Source organism: Eurytemora carolleeae, unplaced genomic scaffold, assembly GCF_000591075.1.
Source record: "Eurytemora carolleeae unplaced genomic scaffold, Eaff_2.0 scaffold194, whole genome shotgun sequence".
Taxonomy (NCBI): Eukaryota; Metazoa; Arthropoda; class Copepoda; order Calanoida; family Temoridae; genus Eurytemora; species Eurytemora carolleeae.
The window spans coordinates 144,792-167,326 of record NW_019396489.1 but is presented as its reverse complement, the minus strand read 5'-3'; the positions used below and the strand labels follow the sequence as shown (position 1 = coordinate 167,326).

Below are 22,535 nucleotides of genomic sequence, written 5' to 3'. Positions count from 1 at the left end.
CTTTGAAACAACATCAAATGCTCTTCAGCATTGTTATAATGTCGCCTTCCTGTCCTACAGTTTTCTGGTTATTTCAAAAGCCATAATATCATTATGTCTGCTAGAGTTTATTTTATGAAAAGGGTAAAATATGTGTAAAGATGAGTCTATTATGTCTCCGCAAGATGAACAGTAAAGACGGACTAGTTTACTCTGTTTGTATACTGCAATTTTCTTGTTTTACTAAGTACAACCAGTCAAAACATAAACAATCAAAATGTGAACAAAGCAGACAAAACTCTTACAGATTACAGCTTTCTCTGTAGGTATCACTATACTAACTCAAATCAAAAAATTATTTAAAAAGACGATATCGAATTCGTTACTTAATTCCCATGTTTGTTAGGACATCCTGTATATATTTGTGATTCTATTATAAGGTATTCTTACAAGTACGTCAGGGTTCTTTTAAGGATACTTAAATTGGGCGCGTATCCTACAGGGTGTCCCACGAAACATGACAGTTAGTAAATTATAGTTTTAAATGTCTTCTTCCATAATTTGTGATGTTGTTTGATACCTAAAAGAATAATAAAGACATTAAATGGCTGTCAATTATAGAAAAATTTATTTCAAAGTAAATTTTAATTGAGTGACAGATTTTTTGAAAGAAATAAACTTCAAAAAGTCTTTGCTATCTTATACAGTACATTGAAAAAGGCATTCAAACGTATTCACCAACTGTCATGTTTCGTGGGACACTCTGTAGCTGTTTACTTTTTATTAAAATATTCTACAGGAATTGTATGTATTTACATTACATTGTACAGAAAGAACAAAGAAAACTGACGAACTAGGAAGACGACATTAAAGCCATATTTAACTGTATTTAATATTGTTACAATGTAAATAGTTTTACTATTTACTTACTAAATCACTTATTCAGTAAAATGAATCTGTTTTCAGTGAAAAATTGCTTAGTCTAATGTTTATTGGACTATATTTGAAGTCATAACTTGACTATTAAAGTCGTCTTTCTTTTCCCTTTTGTTAACATAGGGAAGGAACTCCTATACAATTTGAAGACGACATTTGTATTCGTCTAGATACTTGTCAAGTAGCACAGTGCACTAATCTGTTAGAAATATTATTTAATCCCCCTCAACCTGGGTTAGTCACAGGACAAACAAAAACCTTAGAAAAGAAAGATCTAATTTCTGTCGTTTTTAAAAAATGTTTTTGAGGTCGTTTTAGAACACTTGCCCTCGATATCCAATCTGGGCATTTTTAAATTTGGGGATAAATTCTTGATCTCTCAATTTTCTAAGTTGAATTAAACTATTCGCATGTCCTCTTAAGATGAAGAGTATTTGCATGCTTGCATAATCCCGGGATTAACAAACAAAAGTTCTAAACTCTTTTAAACTAGAAAATATTATATATTTGTAAAGGAAAGAAATCTTTTTTTACTTAATATGCTTTCCGAAACACGGTGTTTCATCAAAAATCTAGAGCTGCCAATATATCGGCGCGGCAACTTGCAATTTAGAGCTAACCACTTGGAAATAGGGTTTGCAATCCGAATAGCGCGCAACCGTTCTCGTATTGCACGGAATTGCGCGGAATTGTGCAGAAATTACGGGCCCGCAATTGCGCGAAATTAAAACACACTTGAGTTGAAAACCCTTTTTGGAAGTGTGTACTTCCAACCTTTGATTGATTTGGTAGAAATCTACGTAAATTCTTCATGGTGGACTTTTCTTTTCTTTTCTTGTACTATCCAGGAATAAGGATTCATATCTTATTATTGACAATCATTTTTCAAATTATCCAATTATCTAGATAATTTTCTCTGAAGACCTTCTAGAGTAAAGATCAAAATTATAGATTATCATTATCTGAATTATCGTGTTAAAGAAGTGGAATAAGATCTTCAATCAATGCATTCTATTATTATATGTAAATATTAAAGTGTTTACTACGGATTACCGACGAGTATATTTTTAATCCGCTTTCGATTCATTTACTTCTATAAAACAAAATAAATGTATGTACTATGCAGTAGTATACAACGTATAGAACAGTATAAGAACAGCATACAGTAGTACATAACAATAAAGAGTAGTAGAAAGTATAGTATGGAACACTATAGAGTAGGACGGAACAGTATATAACAATATAGAACAGTATAGCGTACTATAGAACAATATAGAGTAGTATAGAATGGTATAGACCAGTAAAGAACAGTATAGAGCAGTATAGAACAGTATATAATAGTAAAGAACAGTAAAGAACAGTATAGACCAGTAAAGAACAGTATACAGTATAGAGTAGTATAGAACAGTATAGAGTAGTAAATAAAAGTATAGAACAGTATATAATAGTAAAGAACAGTAAAGAACAGTATAGACCAGTAAAGAACAGTATAGAGCAGTATAGAACAGTATATAATAGTAAAGAACAGTATAGAACAGTATAGAACAGTATAGAGTAGTATATAACAGTATAGAGCAGTATAGAGTAGTATAGAACAGTATAGACCAGTAAAGAACAGTATAAAGCAGTATAGAACAGTATATAATAGTAAAGAACAGTATAGAACTGTATAGAACAGCATAGAACAGTATAGAACAGTATAGAGTAGTATATAACAGTATAGAGCAGTATAGAGTAGTATAGAACAGTATAGACCAGTAAAGAACAGTATAGAGCAGTATAGAGTAGTATAGAACAGTATAGAGTAGTAAATAAAAGTATAGAACAGTATAGAACAGTAAAGAGCAGTAAAGAGCAGTATAGAGAAGAATATATATACCAGTAAAGAATTGTATAGAACAGTATAGACCAGTATAGAGTAGTATATACAACAGTTTAGATCAGTATAGAGTAGTATAAAACAGTATAGAACAGTATAGAGTAGTAAATAAAAGTATAGAACAGTATAGAACAGTATGTAATAGTAAAGAACAGTATAGAGTAGTATAAAACAGTATAGAACAGTATAGAACAGTTAAAGAACAGTTTAGAACAATATATAATAGTAAAAAACAGTATAGAACAGTATAGAACAGTAAAGAATAGTATATGATAGTAAAGATCAGTATAGAACAGTATAGAACAGTATGGAACAGTATAGGACAGTAAAGAACAGTAAAGAACAGTATATAACAGTAAAGAACAATCTAGAACAGTAAAGAAAAGTATAGAACAGTATAGTACAGTATAGAACAGTATAGAACAGTATAGAATAGTAAATAACAGTAAAGAACAGTATAGAACAGTAAAGAACAGTATAGAACAGTTTAGAGTAGTATAAATCAGTATAGAACAGTACAAAACAGTATAGAGTAGTATAGAACAGTATAGAATAGTATAGAACAGTATAGAACAGTATAGAATAGTATAGAACAGTATAGAGTAGTATTGAACAGTATATAACAGTATAGAACAGTATAGAACAGTATAGAAAAGTATAGAACAGTATAGAACTGTATAGAACAGTAAAGAACAGTAAAGAACAGTATAGAACAGTATAGAACAGTATAGAACAGTATAGAACAGTAAATAACAGTAAAGAACAGTATAGAACAGTAAAGAACAGTATAGAACAGTTTAGAGTAGTATAAATCAGTATAGAACAGTACAAAACAGTATAGAGTATAGAACAGTATAGAACAGTATAGAACAGTATAGAACAGTATAGAACAGATGGGGTAACGAGGGATATCCCGAATTCTCACACTTGAACCTAGAATGAATATGAATTTAGGAAGCTATTTGGAGCTATGTAACACGAACGTTCTTTGGAATTTCCGGAATTTTAGGAATGCTTGGAATTTGGAAATGTTCAAATGCAGAGAATAAAAAATGACTACTGATGGGAATATAGTTCGTAGAATATGCCTATGTAGTACGCACTCACTCAGCTATTTAAATAAAGTAGTAATCTTTGTTTGTCTGTTTTTTGTTGGTTTTTACGCGCATAACTTAGAAATCCCAAGGCCGATTTGCTTCAAATTTAGATTTTCTCAGTAAAATAAGTAGTTGAGTGGGTTCCCAAACTATTTTTATTGATAAAGTAGTTTAGCTATCTTTTTATTTGATTGTTTGATTGTTAATATTTGTGTGTAGGGTTGTTAATCCTTTGAAAACTTTAGAATAAGAAATCCTCAATCCCGATTACTTAACCTGAGTATAGAATGAACACACTTTTCATTTTCTTCTTAAACCGTTCTTTTTTGGATATCGTAGAGAAAAATTTCAAATTTATCGGCTTCTTTTACGCGACTCTAAATGGCTGAATTTTTACACTTTTCAGAGGATACAAGTACAAGATTAGGTTAGTTTAGATATTAAGAAAAAGAGAGGATTAAGCATTGATCTCAATATCCACCATTCTAAAGTTTTCAGTTCCGATTACAGTGAAAACTATAATAAAAAATAAACACTCAGTCGAGATTTTTTTTTTATGAGAGTAAAAGGTGAAAGTAAAAAAAAATTAACCTTTCACGATAGACATTTTTAATATTGAACACCTTTATCTAAAGATAGACAATTTTTATATTGAACAACTAGATCTAAATCTTGGTGAACTACTAACGGCGCGTATTGCATCACTGACGGAACAGGGATAGGATAGATGGGATAAACCGCTAGACAGACACTTTCTGTAGATATCAATTTATGGAAGGAATTTCATTCACGCCGAAGTGACGTCATAATGTGATGTCATTTTTTCTGTGCGCCAGCAGTTTTGAATAAATAATCTATATCTTTCCAAATATCTATCCAAATTTCAGTTCTTTTCCTTTACGCATTCATTGCAATAAAGTATGTGTCTCTACATTGCACTCAATTTTATCATACATGCCTATGATACATCCATATAAATCTTCAAAAATGATTACTTTTAGCTGGTCAACATTAAACATTTTTTGTGTGATAATGATTGTTTTACCACTGTGAAGAGCGGGGGAAGGCAGGCGGCCATGAGCCACCACTATTTCCCCTTCCGTGCCACATATTAGCTTTTTTCTCTTCCGGCAGCCATGAGCCACCACTATTTCCCCTTCCGTGCCACCATATTTGACTCTTCCGGGCAAAACTACTTTTTTAAATGGTATATTTAGGGCCTTTTAAGTGTGATTTTAAAAAATCCAGCCGCGTCACGCAAAAAAAGCACAACTCAAACCATTTTTTCAATTCTACTTAAGATTAATATTTTGTGTGTTGAATTCTTAAACTGTTTTACAATGAAATTTTTGACAAATTTGACTGAGTATTGCATCTTGAAATATCACAAAGTTTAATGATTATTCAATTACTGACTCATTATACTAAATCCATCTTAAAATCACACATTAACCAATAATCATTAGACTTTGTGATATTTCAAGATGCAATACTCAGTCAAATTTGTCAAAAAAAAATTTTTGCGCACTTACGCGACTTGCAAGGCAAAACAAGCCTCTGCTATGCAGGCCAAGCCTCTGCTATTCAGACAGTGCCTCCACTATGCAGTAAGCGAGCCTCTAAAAATCTTAACCAAAAAGCTAAAAACGGTAAATTTCATTATTTTCTGTTAAAATTACATGAAATTTTTTTTTCTAATTACAATTTTTTATTCAAACTTAAAAAACAAGTATAAAAAACCCTCTTGTATTACACAGGCACATTTTGGTGTATTGTACATACTTAAATTCCTGCATAGCGAAGGCTTGGTCTGCCTAGCAAATCTGGAAGGCTCATGTCTGCATAGTGGAGGCTCAGGGCGTCCTGGGGCTCCCTCCCTCGAGAGGTAGATGTATCCACCAGAAATATGGAAACGTGGTTTTTGGTTTTTTGCTTTCATTTTTGGAACACCAACGTTGGACATTGTAAAGACGACCCAAAACTTTAAAAGTATGACGATTTGAAGCTTGATTTTTATTTTTTAGTTTCTGCATTCTATTGAGTATTTTGATGGTTTACTAAACGATCAAGTACAGAAATATGCCAGTATTGGCCTCCAAGGATCCTTAAATGCAAGAAAATGACCTAAAAAAATTCCTTACAATCGTATCTGAAGTCTCATCCTTTATGGGTATCCCTGTATATGATGAATAAATTAGAGAATGCTAAGCATGTTGACGTATGCCGAAGTGATGACATATAGTACTAGTAAATCTATCAAAAACTGCATTCCTGAAAATATTTAGATCATACATCGAAATAGTATTTTAAGAAACTTAGACATTTTATTAAAATAAAAATCATTCTAAGTAAAACAAGAAAAGAAATTTTTTTTTTTTGACAATACTCAGTAATAGTTGTTAAAACTAGGCTTTTAGAGCACTTCAAGTCCGCGCTACTAATAAAAAACTAGCTTTTAATTGTTGCTTTTTAAATAGCCATTTTTAGCCATTTTTTCCATCCAAATTTTAGACTTTCAAAGATAAGAATTGACAACATTGTTTTGTAGAATTTGTTTTAAAAGTCTGATCCTTTAAAAATCTTCCCATGGGTTCATTTGAGTTGCCACAAAAATTTGGGTCAGACGGTTAAGTCGTTTTGGCGTTTATTGGATAGTACAGACGGACAAGCTAAATGACGACTTTCAAAAAACCACAAAATTATTTCCTACCATTCATAGCTTTATTAGGAAAAGGTAATTTTAATTAATTAATATGGTTGCAGGTCAGGGATAAAATTTACCGGAATTGTACATTTTGTTTTTAAAGTATCCTTTCCCTCTTATTAATATATTTATTGTTTAAGCATCATTTCTTTAATTGAATATTAGGGATTCCTTCTGTTAAAGTACGGATTGCGGAATTATTCGTAATTTTCTTCAGGAGAAAATTCTGTTTGTTTACGGAGCTTTTCTCCACCCTAGTGCACTACAAATATATTCCTATGCCTTTGCACTACAGTAGAATAAATACATATAAATCTCTACTTCAACTTTATAAATCTGTGGAGAAGTTAGACGGATTTTAAACTCAAGTTATGCTGTTTAACCATAGAGAATAGAATATATAGAGAGGAATTTACTGGAAAAAAGTGTAAAACGGCCATTTTGTTGTACTGTTTCCATACTGCAGGTGTACTTCACATATTTATGCTATATAACCTGTTGGGCCCTGGAATATCATTATATAGAAAATCTAAAATTATTGTTAAAAGTAAACCAAATTATGAAATAGGCTGGTTTCATAATTGACCAATGATCATTTCACATAGACTCTATGCCTTCCACTTTACAAACGATGATTTTCCGTTATTACTATAAATCAAATGATGTTTTTATTCACCTAATTCATTATGAAGTTTATTTAACAGTTTAAAAAATTCGACATTGAAATGGATAGTCTAGGGAACATACTGTATTTATGTACTCTATTGCACATAATTTGTGAACATTTACATGATGTGTACACTTTGAACTCCCTTTCAGGCTGAAAGGGACTGAAAAAATTCATACCGAGAGATTCTTTTAATTCCTCTCTATATATTCTATTCTCTATGGTTAAACACAGCAGATATACAAAAGATTTTTATTGTCGTCCTCCAATTCGGCAGTTCAAACTTATAAACAAATCGATGACCCCCCCCCCCTCTTTCTTCTGTACCGATGTGTCAGATGTGCGTGGAGGGAAGGGAGGGGGGGGGGGGGTAAGAGAGTCATAGATACCAAGAATATATCCTATAGAGCAAAGACTGATTTAATGTCAGAAGCTTTATCTTATCATTATTCATTCATCTTCGTATCCTCATTCATTCTAATATTCATTCATATGTGTATCCTCATTCATTTCAATATTCATTCATCTTCGTATCCTCATTCATTCTAATATTCATTCATCTTAGTATCCTCATTCATTCCAATATTCATTCATCTTCGTATCCTCATTCATTCTATTATTCATTCATCTTTGTATCCTCATTCATTCCAATATTCATTAATCTTCGTATCCTCATTTATTACAATATTCATTCATCTTTGTATCCTCATTCATTCCAATATGCATTCATCTTTGTATCCTCATTCATTCCATTATTCATTCATCTTCGTATCCTCATTCATTCTAATATTTATTCATATTTGTATCCTCATTCATTCCAATATTCATTCATCTTCGTATCCTCATTCATTCTAATATTCATTCATCTTTGTATCCTCATTCGTTCCAATATTCATTCATCTTCGCATCCTCATTCATTTTAATATTCATTCATCTTCGTATCCTCATTCATTTTAATATTCATTCATCTTCGTATCCTCATTCATTCCAATATTTATTAATCTTCGTACCCTTATTTATTACAATATTCATTCATCTTTGTATCCTCATTCATTCCAATATTCATTCATCTTTGTATCCTCATTCATTCCATTATTCATTCATCTTCGTATCCTCATTCATTCAAATATTCATTCATCTTCGTATCCTCATTCATTCTAATATTCATTCATCTTCGTATCCTCATTCATTCCAATATTCATTAATCTTCGTATCCTCATTTATTACAATATTCATTCATCTTTGTATCCTCATTCATTCCAATGTTCATTCATCTTTGTATCCTCATTCATTTCATTATTCATTCATCTTCGTATCCTCATTCATTCCAATATTCATTCATATTTGTATCCTCATAAATTCCAATATTCATTCATCTTCGTATCCTCATTCATTCCATTATTCATAAATCTTTGTATCCTAATTCATTCTAATATTTATTCATCTTTGTATCCTCATTCATTCCAATATTCATTCATCTTTGCACCCTCATTCATTCTAATATTCATTCATCTTTGTATCCTCATTCATTCCAATATCCATTAATCTTCGTATCCTCATTCATTCCATTATTCATAAATCTTTGTATTGTAGAGGATATGAAATCCCCAAAAGAGGATTATGAAATCCGCAAATCAGTTGTGTCGGACCCTGGAACCGGAGAAGACCTTCTCAACTTCCTCTCCTTTTATACAGTATTTATTTAATATGTATTTATATCTAGAAGCAATAAATGTACTTCTAAAGTATCCTAATTCATTCTAATATTTATTCATCTTTGTATCCTCATTCATTACAATATTCATTCATCTTTGTATCCTCATTCATTCCATTATTCATTCATCTTCGTATCCTCATTCATTCCAATATTCATGCATCTTTGTATCCTCATTCATTCCAATATTCATTCATCTTCGTATCCTCATTCATTCTAATATTCATTCATCTTCGTATCCTCATTAATTCCAATATTCATTAATCTTTGTATCCTCATTCATTCCATTATTCATTCATCTTCGTATTCTCATTCATTCTAATATTCATTTATCTTCGTGTCCTCATTCATTCCAACATTCATTAATCTTCGTATCCTCATTCATTCCAATATTCATTCATCTTTGTATCCTCATTCATTCCATTATTCATTCATCTTCGTATTCTCATTCATTCCATTATTCATTAATCTTTGTATCCTAATTCATTCTAATATTCATTCATCTTTTTATCCTCATTCATTCCGTTATTCATTAATCTTTTTTTCCTTATTCAATCCAAATATTCATCTTCGGGTCACCATTCATTCCAATAATAATCTTTGTATCCTCATTCATTCCAATATTCGTTCATATTTGTATCCTCATTTATTCCATTATTCATTCATATTTGTATCCTTATTCATTCCAATATTCATTATTCTGTGTATCCTCATTCATTCCAATATTCATTCATCTTTGTATCCTCATTCATTACAATATTTATTAATCTTTGTTTCCTCATTCATTTCATTATTAATTCATCCTTACATTCTTATTAATTCCATTCATTTATCCTTGTATCCTCCTTCATTCTATCATACATTCGCCCTAGAATCATCCTTTCAAACATTCCTCATTCAAACATCATTCATTCAAACATCATTCATTCAAACATCATTTGATCAAACATCATTCATTCAAACATCATTCAAACATCATTGATTCAAACGTCATTCATTCAAACATCATTCATTCAAACATAATTCAAAGATTATTCATTCAAACATAATTCAAACGTGATTCATTCAAACATCATTCATTCAAACATAATTCAAACATCATTGATTCAAACGTCATTCATTCAAACGTTATTCATTTAAACAACATACAAAAATCATTCATTCATTCAAACATCATTATTTCAAATATAGTTCATATAAACATCTTTTATTCAAACATCATTCATTCAAGCAGCATTCAAAGTTCATTCATCTTTTTATTTTCTGGAAAAAAAAGAATAAAAGTGTAGAATAGTGTAAGTTGAGAGAAATTGTCCATATCTAAGCCCATTACCCTCAACATAGCTTCCTAACCACACACATCTAGAGGATTAAAAACATTCATTGTTGGCTAAACATAAAAAGGACCCTAGACGAAATTTCTAGAAGAATGTCCGATTCACAGTGGTACCATTCAAACTATGTAACAAGAAGAAAGATATCAACGAAAGCCTACAATTCGGACAATTATTATAGCATAAAACAGCCCGGCATGTTCCAAGAGAAACCACAGTTGAAAATAATCATTGTTTTCGAAAGACCCATCTGTCATCATTGATCGAGAAAGGTTGAACTAAATGTTGTTGTGAATCGATCTTGCCAGTCTATAAATGTAGGATCAAGTGAAAATAACATTAACAGTCCATTTTAAAAAAGAGCGATAATGCTGTGACGTCGATGAAACTGGATTAAATCTTTCATAGTGCTTTAGACATTTGCCATTTTTAAAGATATATTAAAATCTTTAATAGTGCTTTAGACATTTGCCATTTTTAAAGATATATTAAGATCTTTAATATATAGTGCTTTAGACATTTGTAATCTTTAAAGATATATTAAGATATTTAATAGTGCTTTAGACATTTGTCATTTTTAAAGATATATTAAGATCTTTAAGAGTGCTCTAGACATTTGTCATTTTTAAAGATATATTAAGATCTCTAAAAGTGCTCTAGATATTTGTCATTTTTAAAGATATATTAATATCTTTAAAAGTGCTCTAGATATTTGTCATTTTTAAAGATATATTAATATCTTTAAAAGTGCTCTAGACATTTGTCATTTTTAAAGATATATTAAGATCTTTAGTAGTGCTCTAGACATTTGTAATTTTTAGACATATATTAAGATCTTTAATTGTGCTCTAGACATTTGTCATTTTTAAAGATATATTAAGATCTTTAGTAGTGCTCCAGACATTTGTCATTTTTAAAGATATATTAGTCGCAAAAATTGCTAACTACGATATCCATAGCAACATTTCTTTCAAGGGAAAAACAATGAGGACATTAATTCTACATATTTCAGGCTTTGGCTGTTTTTAAAGTGTGTGTTCGCTAAATATGAAAGGGGGTATAGGCATACGTCAAAAAATTATCGATGGTATTTGATAATTTTCTTACTTCTATCTGTTGCGTCTAAAAGGAGAAAATTGTTAAAAGCGGCTCATACCGAAGAACGTAGCGTCCATACAAATGCAGAAAGTCGCAACATGACTCGGATCGTAAAAAAATCTATCTAATTCCATACAAATCATTCAGATACTACAACCTATATTTTCATCAATGATTTTTGACGCATTCGTATAAAGTTGATATTTCATAATATTTTTTACTCCTTTCATATACAATATATAATTTTAAGGTAGATTATTTGTTCGCTAGATGTCTATACTCTCGGTGCTTCTAGAGTTCCACGTGGAAAAGAATCCAACAACACCTAGCGACAAAAAAAAGTGTTGTTTAAAGTAAATCGTATATGAAACAAGTAAAAAAGAGTATGAATTAGCGATTAAAGTATGATAATGATCAAGATCAATAAGATTTCCATGTCTCTAACTTTTCAACTCAGGTTTTTCATGCAAAGTAACTTGCAAATTTCTACTGCTTAAACTATGAAATAATGAAAAAAAGGAGTATGAAATATGAAGGAGATTCAACTGACGCGACCCGCTCTACCAAACGATTATACATGCTTTTCAGACGGGTACTCCATTTGTATAAGAAATCTTCAGAATAGGTTATTGTATATGCGGTAATTGTACATCAGACAAATATTTCTTATTTAAAGAGAGTACCGTCTGCAAAGCATGTATAATCATATGTTAGGGCGGGCCGCGTCAGTCATATCTCCCTTCTATTTCATACTCCTTGGTCAGACTTGAATATTTTCCACCCCATTATTAATCAGATAAAGGCTAAAAAGCAATCGTTGTGAATAAAGGGTCAATTTTAATTTCAATTTGATTAATACTTCTCTGTCTCTTTTGTCTCTGATCGTACTCCTATAGAAACCAATAAAATAGTACAAGAAATAATTAGATAAATATTTAATTTCTATTTAATTAATACTTCTCTGTCTCTTTTGTCTCTGATTGTACTCCTCCTAAAAACCAATTAAATATTACAAGAAATAATTAGATATATATTTAATTCAATTTAGTTAATACTTCTCTGTCTCTTTTGTCTCTGATTGTACTCCTATAGAAACCAATAAAATAGTACAAGAAATAATTACGTATGTATTTAATTTCAATTTAATTAATACATCTCTATCTCTTTTGTCTCTGATTGTACTCCTATAGAAACCAATAAAATAGTACAAGAAATAATTAGGTATATATTTAATTCAATTTAATTAATACATCTCTGTCTCTTATGTCTCTGATTGTACTCCTATAAAACCAATAAAATAGTACAAGAAATAATTAGATATATATTTCTTTGCTTAATGTTTCGCCTTCATGAAGTATTTTTACAAAGTCTGTTTACCAACCTAAAGCCTAAATGTATTTGTTTTGTAACACTAGGCTTACATCGAAACGGATAATTGTGGCGACGAAAGGGGGACAGGGCAGGAGCCATTTCTTTTATTAATAGGTTTACCAATACCATTTAAACTTACGTTATTTATCAAAAATAAAATCCTCTTTGATAAATAACTTTTAAGGCCATTTAGGTCATTAAAAAAATTATATACTTTTTGTTTGCTTACTGTTTCTATCATATACTTCCACCTATACTAACTGTTTCTATCATATACTTCCACCTATACTAACTGTTTCTATCATATACTTCCACCTATACTAACTGTTTCTATCATATACTACCACCTATACTAACTGTTTCTATAATAAAATCCACGAATACTAACTGTTTCTATCATTTACTCCACGTATGCTAACTGTTTCTATCGTACACTTCACATATACAAACTGTTTCTATCTTATACTCCACCTATACTTACTGTTTCTATCATTTACTCCACGTATTCTAATCGTTTCTATCATATACTCTACGTATACTAACTGTTTCTAACATATATTTCACATATACTAACTGTTTCTATCATATATTCTACATATACTATAACTGTTTCTATCATATACTCCACGTATACAAACTGTTTCTATCATATACTCCACGTATACAAACTGTTTCTAACATATATTTCACAAATACTAACTGTTTCTATCATATACTCTACGTATACTAACTGTTTCTAACATATATTTCACATATACTAACTGTTTCTATCATATACTCCACATATAATTGATTTTGGTTTTTTAATATAAAAAACCAGCTGACGTGCCCAGCGTTGCCCGTGAACTTTTTTTTAATCAAGTTTTTTAAAAAGTCCGATTTAGCCTATGTTACCCCGGGGTTCTCAAGGGTTGCCAGTTTTTTGCTGACATTTATATATGAGCAAAGAGCTTTATTATATAGAATACGTTTTTTCAATTGATTTAGTATTTATGAATATAAAATAATGAAAGTTTAACATTTTCTGACAAACCATTGAAAAGTTTGTTTTAATATTTCGGTGGCACCCTAAAGATGACGGAATGACGTCACAGTGACAAAACGGACAAATATTAGAAGCAGGGCGCAAATTGGGGTTTCCCACAGGGGGGTTTAACTCCCGGGAATCCGGAATATACATATATATAAATATGAATGATTCTTAAGTCAACCAATTAGTCCCCGGTAAATGTATATAATTAATCATAAGTATTGGGTTACAACAATACACATCAATATATTTTTATTAATACAGTTAAACAACATAATTCATTTTTTCTAAAGAAAATACGAAATTCTCAATTCTTTAAAACCCTTTTGAAGGTTGCTATTCCAGATTCCTGCGGCTGTAACTTTTTTTCTTTGCACCTTATAAAAATAAGGAGATTTTTCTGTTCTAATAAGAATCTCCAAATTTTTAAAAATCATTTTTGGAAGAAAATTTCAAAAATCCTAATTTCTATAAACTTTCCTTGGGTGCATTTGATGTCTCTCAAAAAATGTGTTCCTATCAGTTATGACGTTTATTGGATTAAAACTAATGAACAGGAAGCAAAAAAATGAATGATATACTTTAATGAAAATAAGATCGTAAAAAAAGTTAGTGGTTTAATTATATTCTTTATTAATTTTGAAAAAACTATTTGATTTTCTTCTTCGATTTATGAAAAAGTGTGTTTTAAAAGTACAAAACTAACAATTATAACATTTAAAAATAAAAAAAGAGAACTTATATTTAACGCAAAAAAAAAATTGATAAAAAGGTGTGAATATGTCCATGCTACGAATCTATTAAAAACGTACGGGGGAAAGCCCGGAAATAAGTAAAAAAAGTGCCAATTTATCAGTCCCCAATTAAAATGTCACTGGAAATAAAGTCCTGATTTTTTTTTTGCTTGGGACTTTTTTCCTAAAATAATCTGCCCAAACTTCACAATTAAAGTTAAATTAAAATCCGGACAAATTGTAAAAAGGAAATTAAAGATTAAAACCACATTTTCAAAAGAATTTTTATGATCTTCAAAAACTTACTTCAATAGATCCATAGCAAAAGAAAACTTCTTCTCTCATCCAGCAAGTTTGCTAATTGTTATCAATGCTAAACTACTTTGTTGGATTTTGACCAAGCAAAGTTATTTTTGGATATTTCAAAAAAAATTGGATGGATATTATTTTAATAGTTCTAATAATTTTTTAAACTTAACATTTTTTATGAAAATTATCATATCGTATGTGGGACAGTAATAATAGATCAAAAAAGAAATTGTTGATTCTCTAAAATATAAAAAAGGACCTGCAATGGTTCCCTTTAATATTCAGTTTCAGTTCGGAATAAATTGCGACGTGGATATTAAGAGGGGGTACATTTATTGATGAATGTTCTGGACTGATAGGAACTAACAAAATAATTGTGTTGAAAGAATGTTAAAAATACTTTATACAAATTTTTAAAGTTTACAAATGAATTTGATGATGATTATAATTATGCGAAGAAAAAACTTAGTTAAATTTTGATTTACTGAAGCGTTAAGGGAAAAGAAATTCAGGTTTCAATCCAATTTCTTGAACGAAAAATATTTATAAATCTGAATATTAGACTGAACGGTAACATTGACGTTAACCCAGTATACTGCATACAATCCGAATATTAGACTGAACGGTAACATTTTATCCTATGACACCCTGTATATTGTATAAAATCTGAATATTGTGCTAAATCGTAACATTTTATCTTACGACACCCTGTGTTTTGTATACAATCTGAATATTGTGCTGAACGGTAACATTTTATCTTATGACACCCTGTATACTGTATACAATCTGAATATTGTGCTAAACGGTAACATTTTATCTTATGACACCCTGTATACTGTATACAATCTGAATATTGCGCTAGACTGTAACATTTTATCTTATGACACCCTGTATATTGTATACAATTTGAATATTGTACTGAACGGTAACATTTTATCTTACGACACCCTGTATACTTTATACAATCTGAATATTGCACTAAACGGTAACATTTTATCTGGACACCCTGTATATTTTATACAATTTGAATATTGTGCTGAACGGTAACATTTTATCTTATGACACCCTGTATATTGTATACAATCTGAATATTGTACTGAACGGTAACATTTTATCCTTTGACACCCTGTATATTGTATAAAATCTGAATATTGTGCTAAACGGTAACATTTTATCTGGACACCCTGTTTTTTTTATAACATCTTAACATTGTGCTGAATAGTGATGTTTTAGCTGTATATTAATTATATAAAACTAGAATATTGTGCTAAATGGTCAACTAGCAATCCAGCATTTTATCAGTTTCTTCTCAACATTACCATTATTATTATAATTAATAGTATTATTTTTCATGAGCTAATCTAAACATTAAAACATTTCCTCTCTTTATCTTTATTATTTTCTTTTTTTAGTATTCCATTGAATTGCATTATTGATATATCTTTTATTTCTTATTGATTGCCATTCCTTCTCTGTCATTCTTTTTTCTTGCCATTGCCCCATTCTTTTCCGTATCTCCTGTTTCTCTTCCCTCATTCTTCTTATATTCACTTTCAATTTTATCTTCCTTACCCAAACTTCTCTTCCCTCCCCCAACTGCTCTTCCCTTCCCCAACTTCTCTTCCCTCACCCAACTTCTCCTAACTCTCCCAACTTCTCTTCCCTCCCCCATCTTCTGTTCCCTCTCCCAACTTCTCTTCCCTCCCCCAACTTCTATTCACTCCCCCAACTTCTCTTCCCTCCCCCAACTTCTCTTCCCTACCAAACTTCTCTTCCCTCCACAATCTTGTCTTCCCTCCCCTTCTCTTCTTCTCTCCCACTCCACTCCCGTTCCTCTCTTCCACCCCAATCTTACATTTCCTCCTAAGTTTTTTCATCCCTCCCCCTTTTTCCTTTATCTCCCTTTTTACTGCCCCTTCTTCTTTTCTCCGCCTACCATCTTTCTTTTAACCCTTTGCATTTATTAACCCTATTCCTGCTGGGGGGGGGGGTCAATTTGACCCCCCCCCTGTAGTTTTTTTTACATAACTCAAAAAGTATTGGTCTGAGGCTGTTGAAATTTTCTGACTTTTCCTACATACCCACAGCCATCCCTTTAGTCCTAAAACCGGGCTGTAATACTAACTGCCTGAGTCTTCAGGCACACTGCCTGAATGACTGCTTTTTCCTGTAAGAAACTAAATCTTTGTTTTGACCCACTTCCACTTGTCAGATTTTGATAAAATTTAGCTTTTTGGAAAGCCTTTGACATAAGAAAACGAATTGCACAAGTTTTGCGAAAAAAATTGTAAATGATTTGCAAACAACCTGTCAAAAGAAATTTGCACAATTTTAGTTTTTCTTGATTAAAATTCAGGTTATTTAAAATTTTGCAAAAATATTTCCATATTTGAAATGGCATGGTCAAGGGCTTTTCAAAAATGTATAATTTTCCATTTTTTGGAAAAAATTTTTTTTGCAAACATTTTTACTATATAACTGGATTTTGCGATAAAAAATTCAATTTTTGCAAATTTGCAAATTTTTTTGCAGATTCTAAAAGTAGAGCACAAGAGCTTTCCAATGATGTATCATTTGTCATATTTGGACATAAAACATGGGATTTAGAGGGGGGGGGTGTCAAATTGACCCCCCCCCCCAGCAGAGATAAGGGTTAAACTTCATTTTCATTCCGCTGTCCTATTATTTCATCATGCTAACTCATGATTTCTTCCAGATAATCCAAAGGATTAATTCTCTGAAAGATTAAGACTATAGTGTCCGGGATCAGCCAATAATATTCGGAACCCAAATCAGTTATACTCCGACAGTGATCAAGATAAGACGTAATTAACCGCTGGCGAAATAAAATGTCCGAAAAATGTTGTCAGACGATAGGTTGACAGGTAGAAATAAACATGTAACGATCCGTAAAACTAAAGTATAAATTACACGTTATAGTTAAAATCTTGCATGTTTTCAATCAGAATTCATAAATCCTCTTATTAAAGAGCTATTTAGAAGAACGAAATGTTTTGAATGTCTAGTGTGCAACCAGCATGTTCTCTGTGCGTAAAATCAAAACTTCAGTGGAACACACAGTCGTAGAAACTCACGTCGTATGAATGTTACCCACTCATACTGTCTATAGTTTTCAGAGATATCAGATAGTTTGGTAATTCCATAAAAAACGATTTTTGGACCCCCTCTCCCCCCAATACACCCTTTTACAGAGTGTTCCAATACACCCTTTCACAGGGTGTTCTCATACACCCTTTTACAGGATGTTCCAATACACCCTTTCACAGGGTGTTCTCATACACCCTTTTACAGAGTGTTCTCATACACCCTTTCACAGGGTGCTCCAATACACCCTTTCACAGGGTGTTCCAAAACACCCTCCACATTTAAACTTATATTTGCTCTTTATATTTGTTTGTAAAGAAAGTAAAAAATCGGTTTTAAATCAAATTAAAATATTTCGCATATATATATTATTCATACCAGGACAGCTCAGGAACCCGCTTAAAGGGATTGTCATTGTAATTGGTATGGGCTTTCCATTGTTTCAGTGGCATGCCTTTCCGATCTACAAGGGCACCTTTAAAATTTTTCTGTTCGAATAAAATATGGGATGTTTTTGGTTTTTGAAAACTGATTATTTTCATTTACAGTTTCTCTACCAAAGTGTAATTGTGCATTTCTAGCTTCAGCAACAATTAAAACGTTAAAAACGACAGTATATTTCACAATAATGATCAGACTAAGGTTTTCAGGGGGGTATATATATCCTTGAAATTAGGTGTTCAGGGGGTATATATATATCCTTGAAATTAGGTGTTCAGGGGGTATAAATATCCTTGAAATTAGGTGTTCAGGGGGGTATATATATCCTTGAAATTAGGTGTTCAGGGGGGTATATAATATCCTTGAAATTACACCAATATAACCCCCCGGGTTCAGGGGGGTTTATATATCCTTGAAATTACACCAATATAACCCCCCGGGTTCAGGGGGGTATATATATCCTTGAAATTACACCAATATAACCCCCGGGTTCAGGGGATATATATATATCCTTGAAATTACACCAATATAACCCCCCTACCCCCTTACCATATGCTTTACTAACTAAAAGAGTATCGTAAGTCGCAACAGATCTCAAAAACAATGAAAACCCTGAAAAAAATATGTCAGAAGTTACACCATTCATTAAGGGGTTGTAAATATTCTTAAAAAATTTCAAGGAAGGCGCGTCGTGGAAATTTTGATTTATAAAATATTTATGTCTTATATTTGTTTTGAAACTAAATATCAATATTTTTCAAATAGTAATCTTTGTTTGGCTTTCTGTTTGATTTGGAAACTCGGAAGAAGAACGCGATATGTTCGCGGTTTGATTTAATAATTCTAAACTGAGTGCGGGTTGACTTTTATAGAAAATCTCCTGGCAATGATGGGGTTTAACTTGTAAAGGAAAAATTGACAAAGCTGGGTTCCTAGGCTAGTATTTTATACAATAGCAGTGTTTTGATAAAAAAGCAGTTAAGAGCATAAATCTATGTAAATGCAGTATACTTAATATATATTATATATACGTTTACATAATCAAAATATTGAATTACAATTGTATATTATAATTCTTGTGCAAATACTAAATAAAAGGTGAAAATCTTGATACAAAGTGATTCTTTTTTAAATATTTAAGGGGGGGGGTCGGTTATATATGGATGTGTATGTTAAGGCAATTTTGAAACTTTTGCATGTACAGATATGTCTTTTTATTTTCGATGTTTATTATAAACATTTCTCTACGTGTTCGGCTGATTAACCGGGAAACCTCCGAGTTATCTATCTATCTCCGGTTATCTATCTACCCATCTACCTTCTCTCAACACCGCTCATACAGCTCATAACTCCTTTGGTTTAATCTGAATCTGAAACCTTTGGCTTTCAGTTCGCTGTTGGGTGCGAACAGAGACACAACTCGAAGAAGTCTCAAATATTTTTTACTAAATAGACAAAAAAAAATATCGTTATTAAACCAAACAGTGAAAATAATCAGATCGAGGAAAGGATATGACACAAACTCTTTTTTCTAAATCAAAGTTTCAAAAAATTATTTTACTATGAAATCCCCTTGAATTATGTTATTCATCAGTTATCGGATTTTTTTACAGAAAAAATTGATTATTTTCTATTGTGGTTTCTCTTGCGGATTTATGCTACTGACACAATTAACAAAATTATCAGAAATTTTCACTTTTATCAAAAATCCCCGAAATGATGTTTTATTCCAAATGTTTGAAATCATATTTGTCAAGTGCATGAATTCTCTCCTGGAAAAATTGATGGAGCTGATAAAGTACGATTGGATCCCCGAAGGGGGATTCCATTTTGTCCCCCAGGGGCCCCAGAGGTCCCAAGGGTCGACCCGGAAAGGGGTCAAGGGGCTCGACCAAGTATTAAAATCACAGCAAACAATTACAAGCAGAAAAAGTAAGATAATAAATAATTTTTATGTTCATCATGCTGATTTAGCTTTTTTGGTCTACGTAAACTTTTTATTTTACATTTCCTCATGAATAACTTGAAGGAAACTCCATAATATTAAGCATTCAGTTTTATTTTGTAAGACGCGAAAAAAATGTTTTTGGTGTCTCTAAATAATCAAAAGATTAGAATATAAAACATTTAAAAATTTCGACAAACCAAAAGCATCAAAAATTGAAATGTAGAAATGTCCAAATATTACAAATCTAATATATATAAAATATCGAATATCGAAATATCGAATATCTGAAATGTTTTTAAAGCTGTTTGCATGACTCAGTAGTTTTCCCAGAAATACGTTCATATATACTAATATATTAATATATAAATATATACTAATATATTAATATATAAATAAGTATAAAAGAACAAAAAGAATATTCAAGAATGTTCGAACATTTTGACCCAAACAACAATGACATATTAATCCTTCCATGCTGGGTTTCTTGAAAACCAAGATACGCTGGGGGGGGGGTAGGGGGGCAATTGAACCCCCCCCCCCCCCTAAATCCCATGTTTAATGTCCAAATGTGACAAATGAAACATCATTAGAAAGCTCTTATAGCTCTACTTTTAGAATCTGCAAAATAAATTGCAAATTTGTAAAAATAGAATTTCTTTTTGCAAATTCCATTGTGAAAATGTTTGAATAAAAAACGTCCAAAAAATGATAAAGTATGCATGTTTTGAAAAGTTCTTGACCATGCCATTTCAAATATGCCAACATTTTTCCAAAATTTTAAATAACCTGATGTGTAATTAAGAAAAACTAAAGTTGTGCAAATTTCTTTAGACGGGTTGTTTGCAAACAATTTGAAAAATTTCTTTGCAGAACTTGTGCAAATCCGTTTCCTTATGTCATGAAGTTTCCAAAAGCTAAATATTATCAAAATCTGACAACTGAAAAAGGGTCAAAACAAAGATTTAGTTTGTTACAGGAAAAAGAAGCCATTAAGGCAGTGTGCCTGAGGACTCAGGCAGTTGGTATAAAATTCCGGGTTTAAAGGGAGGGTTATGTGTAATTAGGAAAAGTCTAAATTTCAACAACCTCAGACCAATACTTTTTTAGTTATGTAAAAAAACTACAAACTCTAATTTTTTTATTTTTAAAACTACATATTTATGTATACTAGATCTAATAGTCAAGAGGTATGAAATCTCTAAGATTTTTACCATCAGTTTGCAAAGATCATAAAATCAGATTATTGTCAATCTGTCAGTGAATGTTTTTTTTGTATTTTATCACTTTTTCTTTCCCCAAGATCAGAACTTTTGTGTTAAACATTTGGGGATCAATAATTGATCCCTTTTAATTGATTAGAGTTATCCCTCGAGGGTATGGCTACCAGGAGTCACGACAAAATTTGATCCAACCTCCATCAGATTAAGATCAATGCTTGATACTTACTACCGTTTACCTCCATTTCATTTCTAAATTTTATTTTCCATTTTTGGTCTGTTCTTTGGTATGTTTTTCCTTTTTTCTCCGCCATTTTCTTATATCATTGATTTTTATTTATAATTTTATTTTCCATTTTTGGTCTGTTCTTTGGTATGTTTTTCCTTTTTTCTCTGCCATTTTCTTATATCATTGATTTTTATTTATAATTTTATTTTCTATTTTTGGTCTGTTCTTTGGTATGTTTTTCCCTTTTTCTCCGCCATTTTCTTATATCATTGATTTTTATTTATAATTTCATTTTCTATTCTACAGATACCTAAAGTTTTCTTGTCTGATTCTCTGATTTCACTTACCAGATAAAATATCTATCTATCCGATATCTTTTCTCTAATATATCTACATATCTCTGATTTCACTTACCAGATAAAATATCTATCTATCTGATATCTTTTCTCTAATATATCTCCATATCTCTGATTTCACTTACCAGATAAAATATCCATCTATCCGATATCTTTTCTCTAATATCTCTCCATATCTCTGATTTCACTTCCCAGATAAAATATCTTTCTATCCGACATCTTTTTCTCTTTTTCATTGTTTCAATTTATCTTTTCTCTCTTGACCCTATATTCCAACCCTCTTTTCAATGAATATGCAGATGGTTGGAGGGGAGGGGGAGGGGGGAGTAAAATAAAATATTTGAAGATTTAAAATAAATTTGAACCATGCTTCCCCTCTCTCTCACT

General features: G+C 31.2%; 1 protein-coding gene across 4 annotated transcripts in view; it reads left to right on the top strand.

Annotated features, from left to right (window-relative positions):
- The window catches only part of LOC111704236 (uncharacterized), a 54,663-nt gene that overhangs the window by 9,922 nt on the left and 22,206 nt on the right, over positions 1–22,535 (top strand). For 2 of the 4 annotated variants that reach the window (XR_002765781.1, XM_023476392.1), the window contains exons 1-2: positions 19,791–19,902; positions 20,156–20,330. The exons of 1 other annotated variant lie outside the window; for it this stretch is intronic. Coding sequence is in view for 2 of the 3 variants with exons in the window: in XM_023476392.1 (XP_023332160.1) it covers positions 20,159–20,330 (172 nt within the window). In the remaining variant the exon portion in view is untranslated. Of the gene's footprint in view, positions 1–17,631; positions 17,738–19,790; positions 19,903–20,155; positions 20,331–22,535 lie in introns of those variants that run through there. One more of the 4 variants, XM_023476393.1, reaches the window with a different exon arrangement.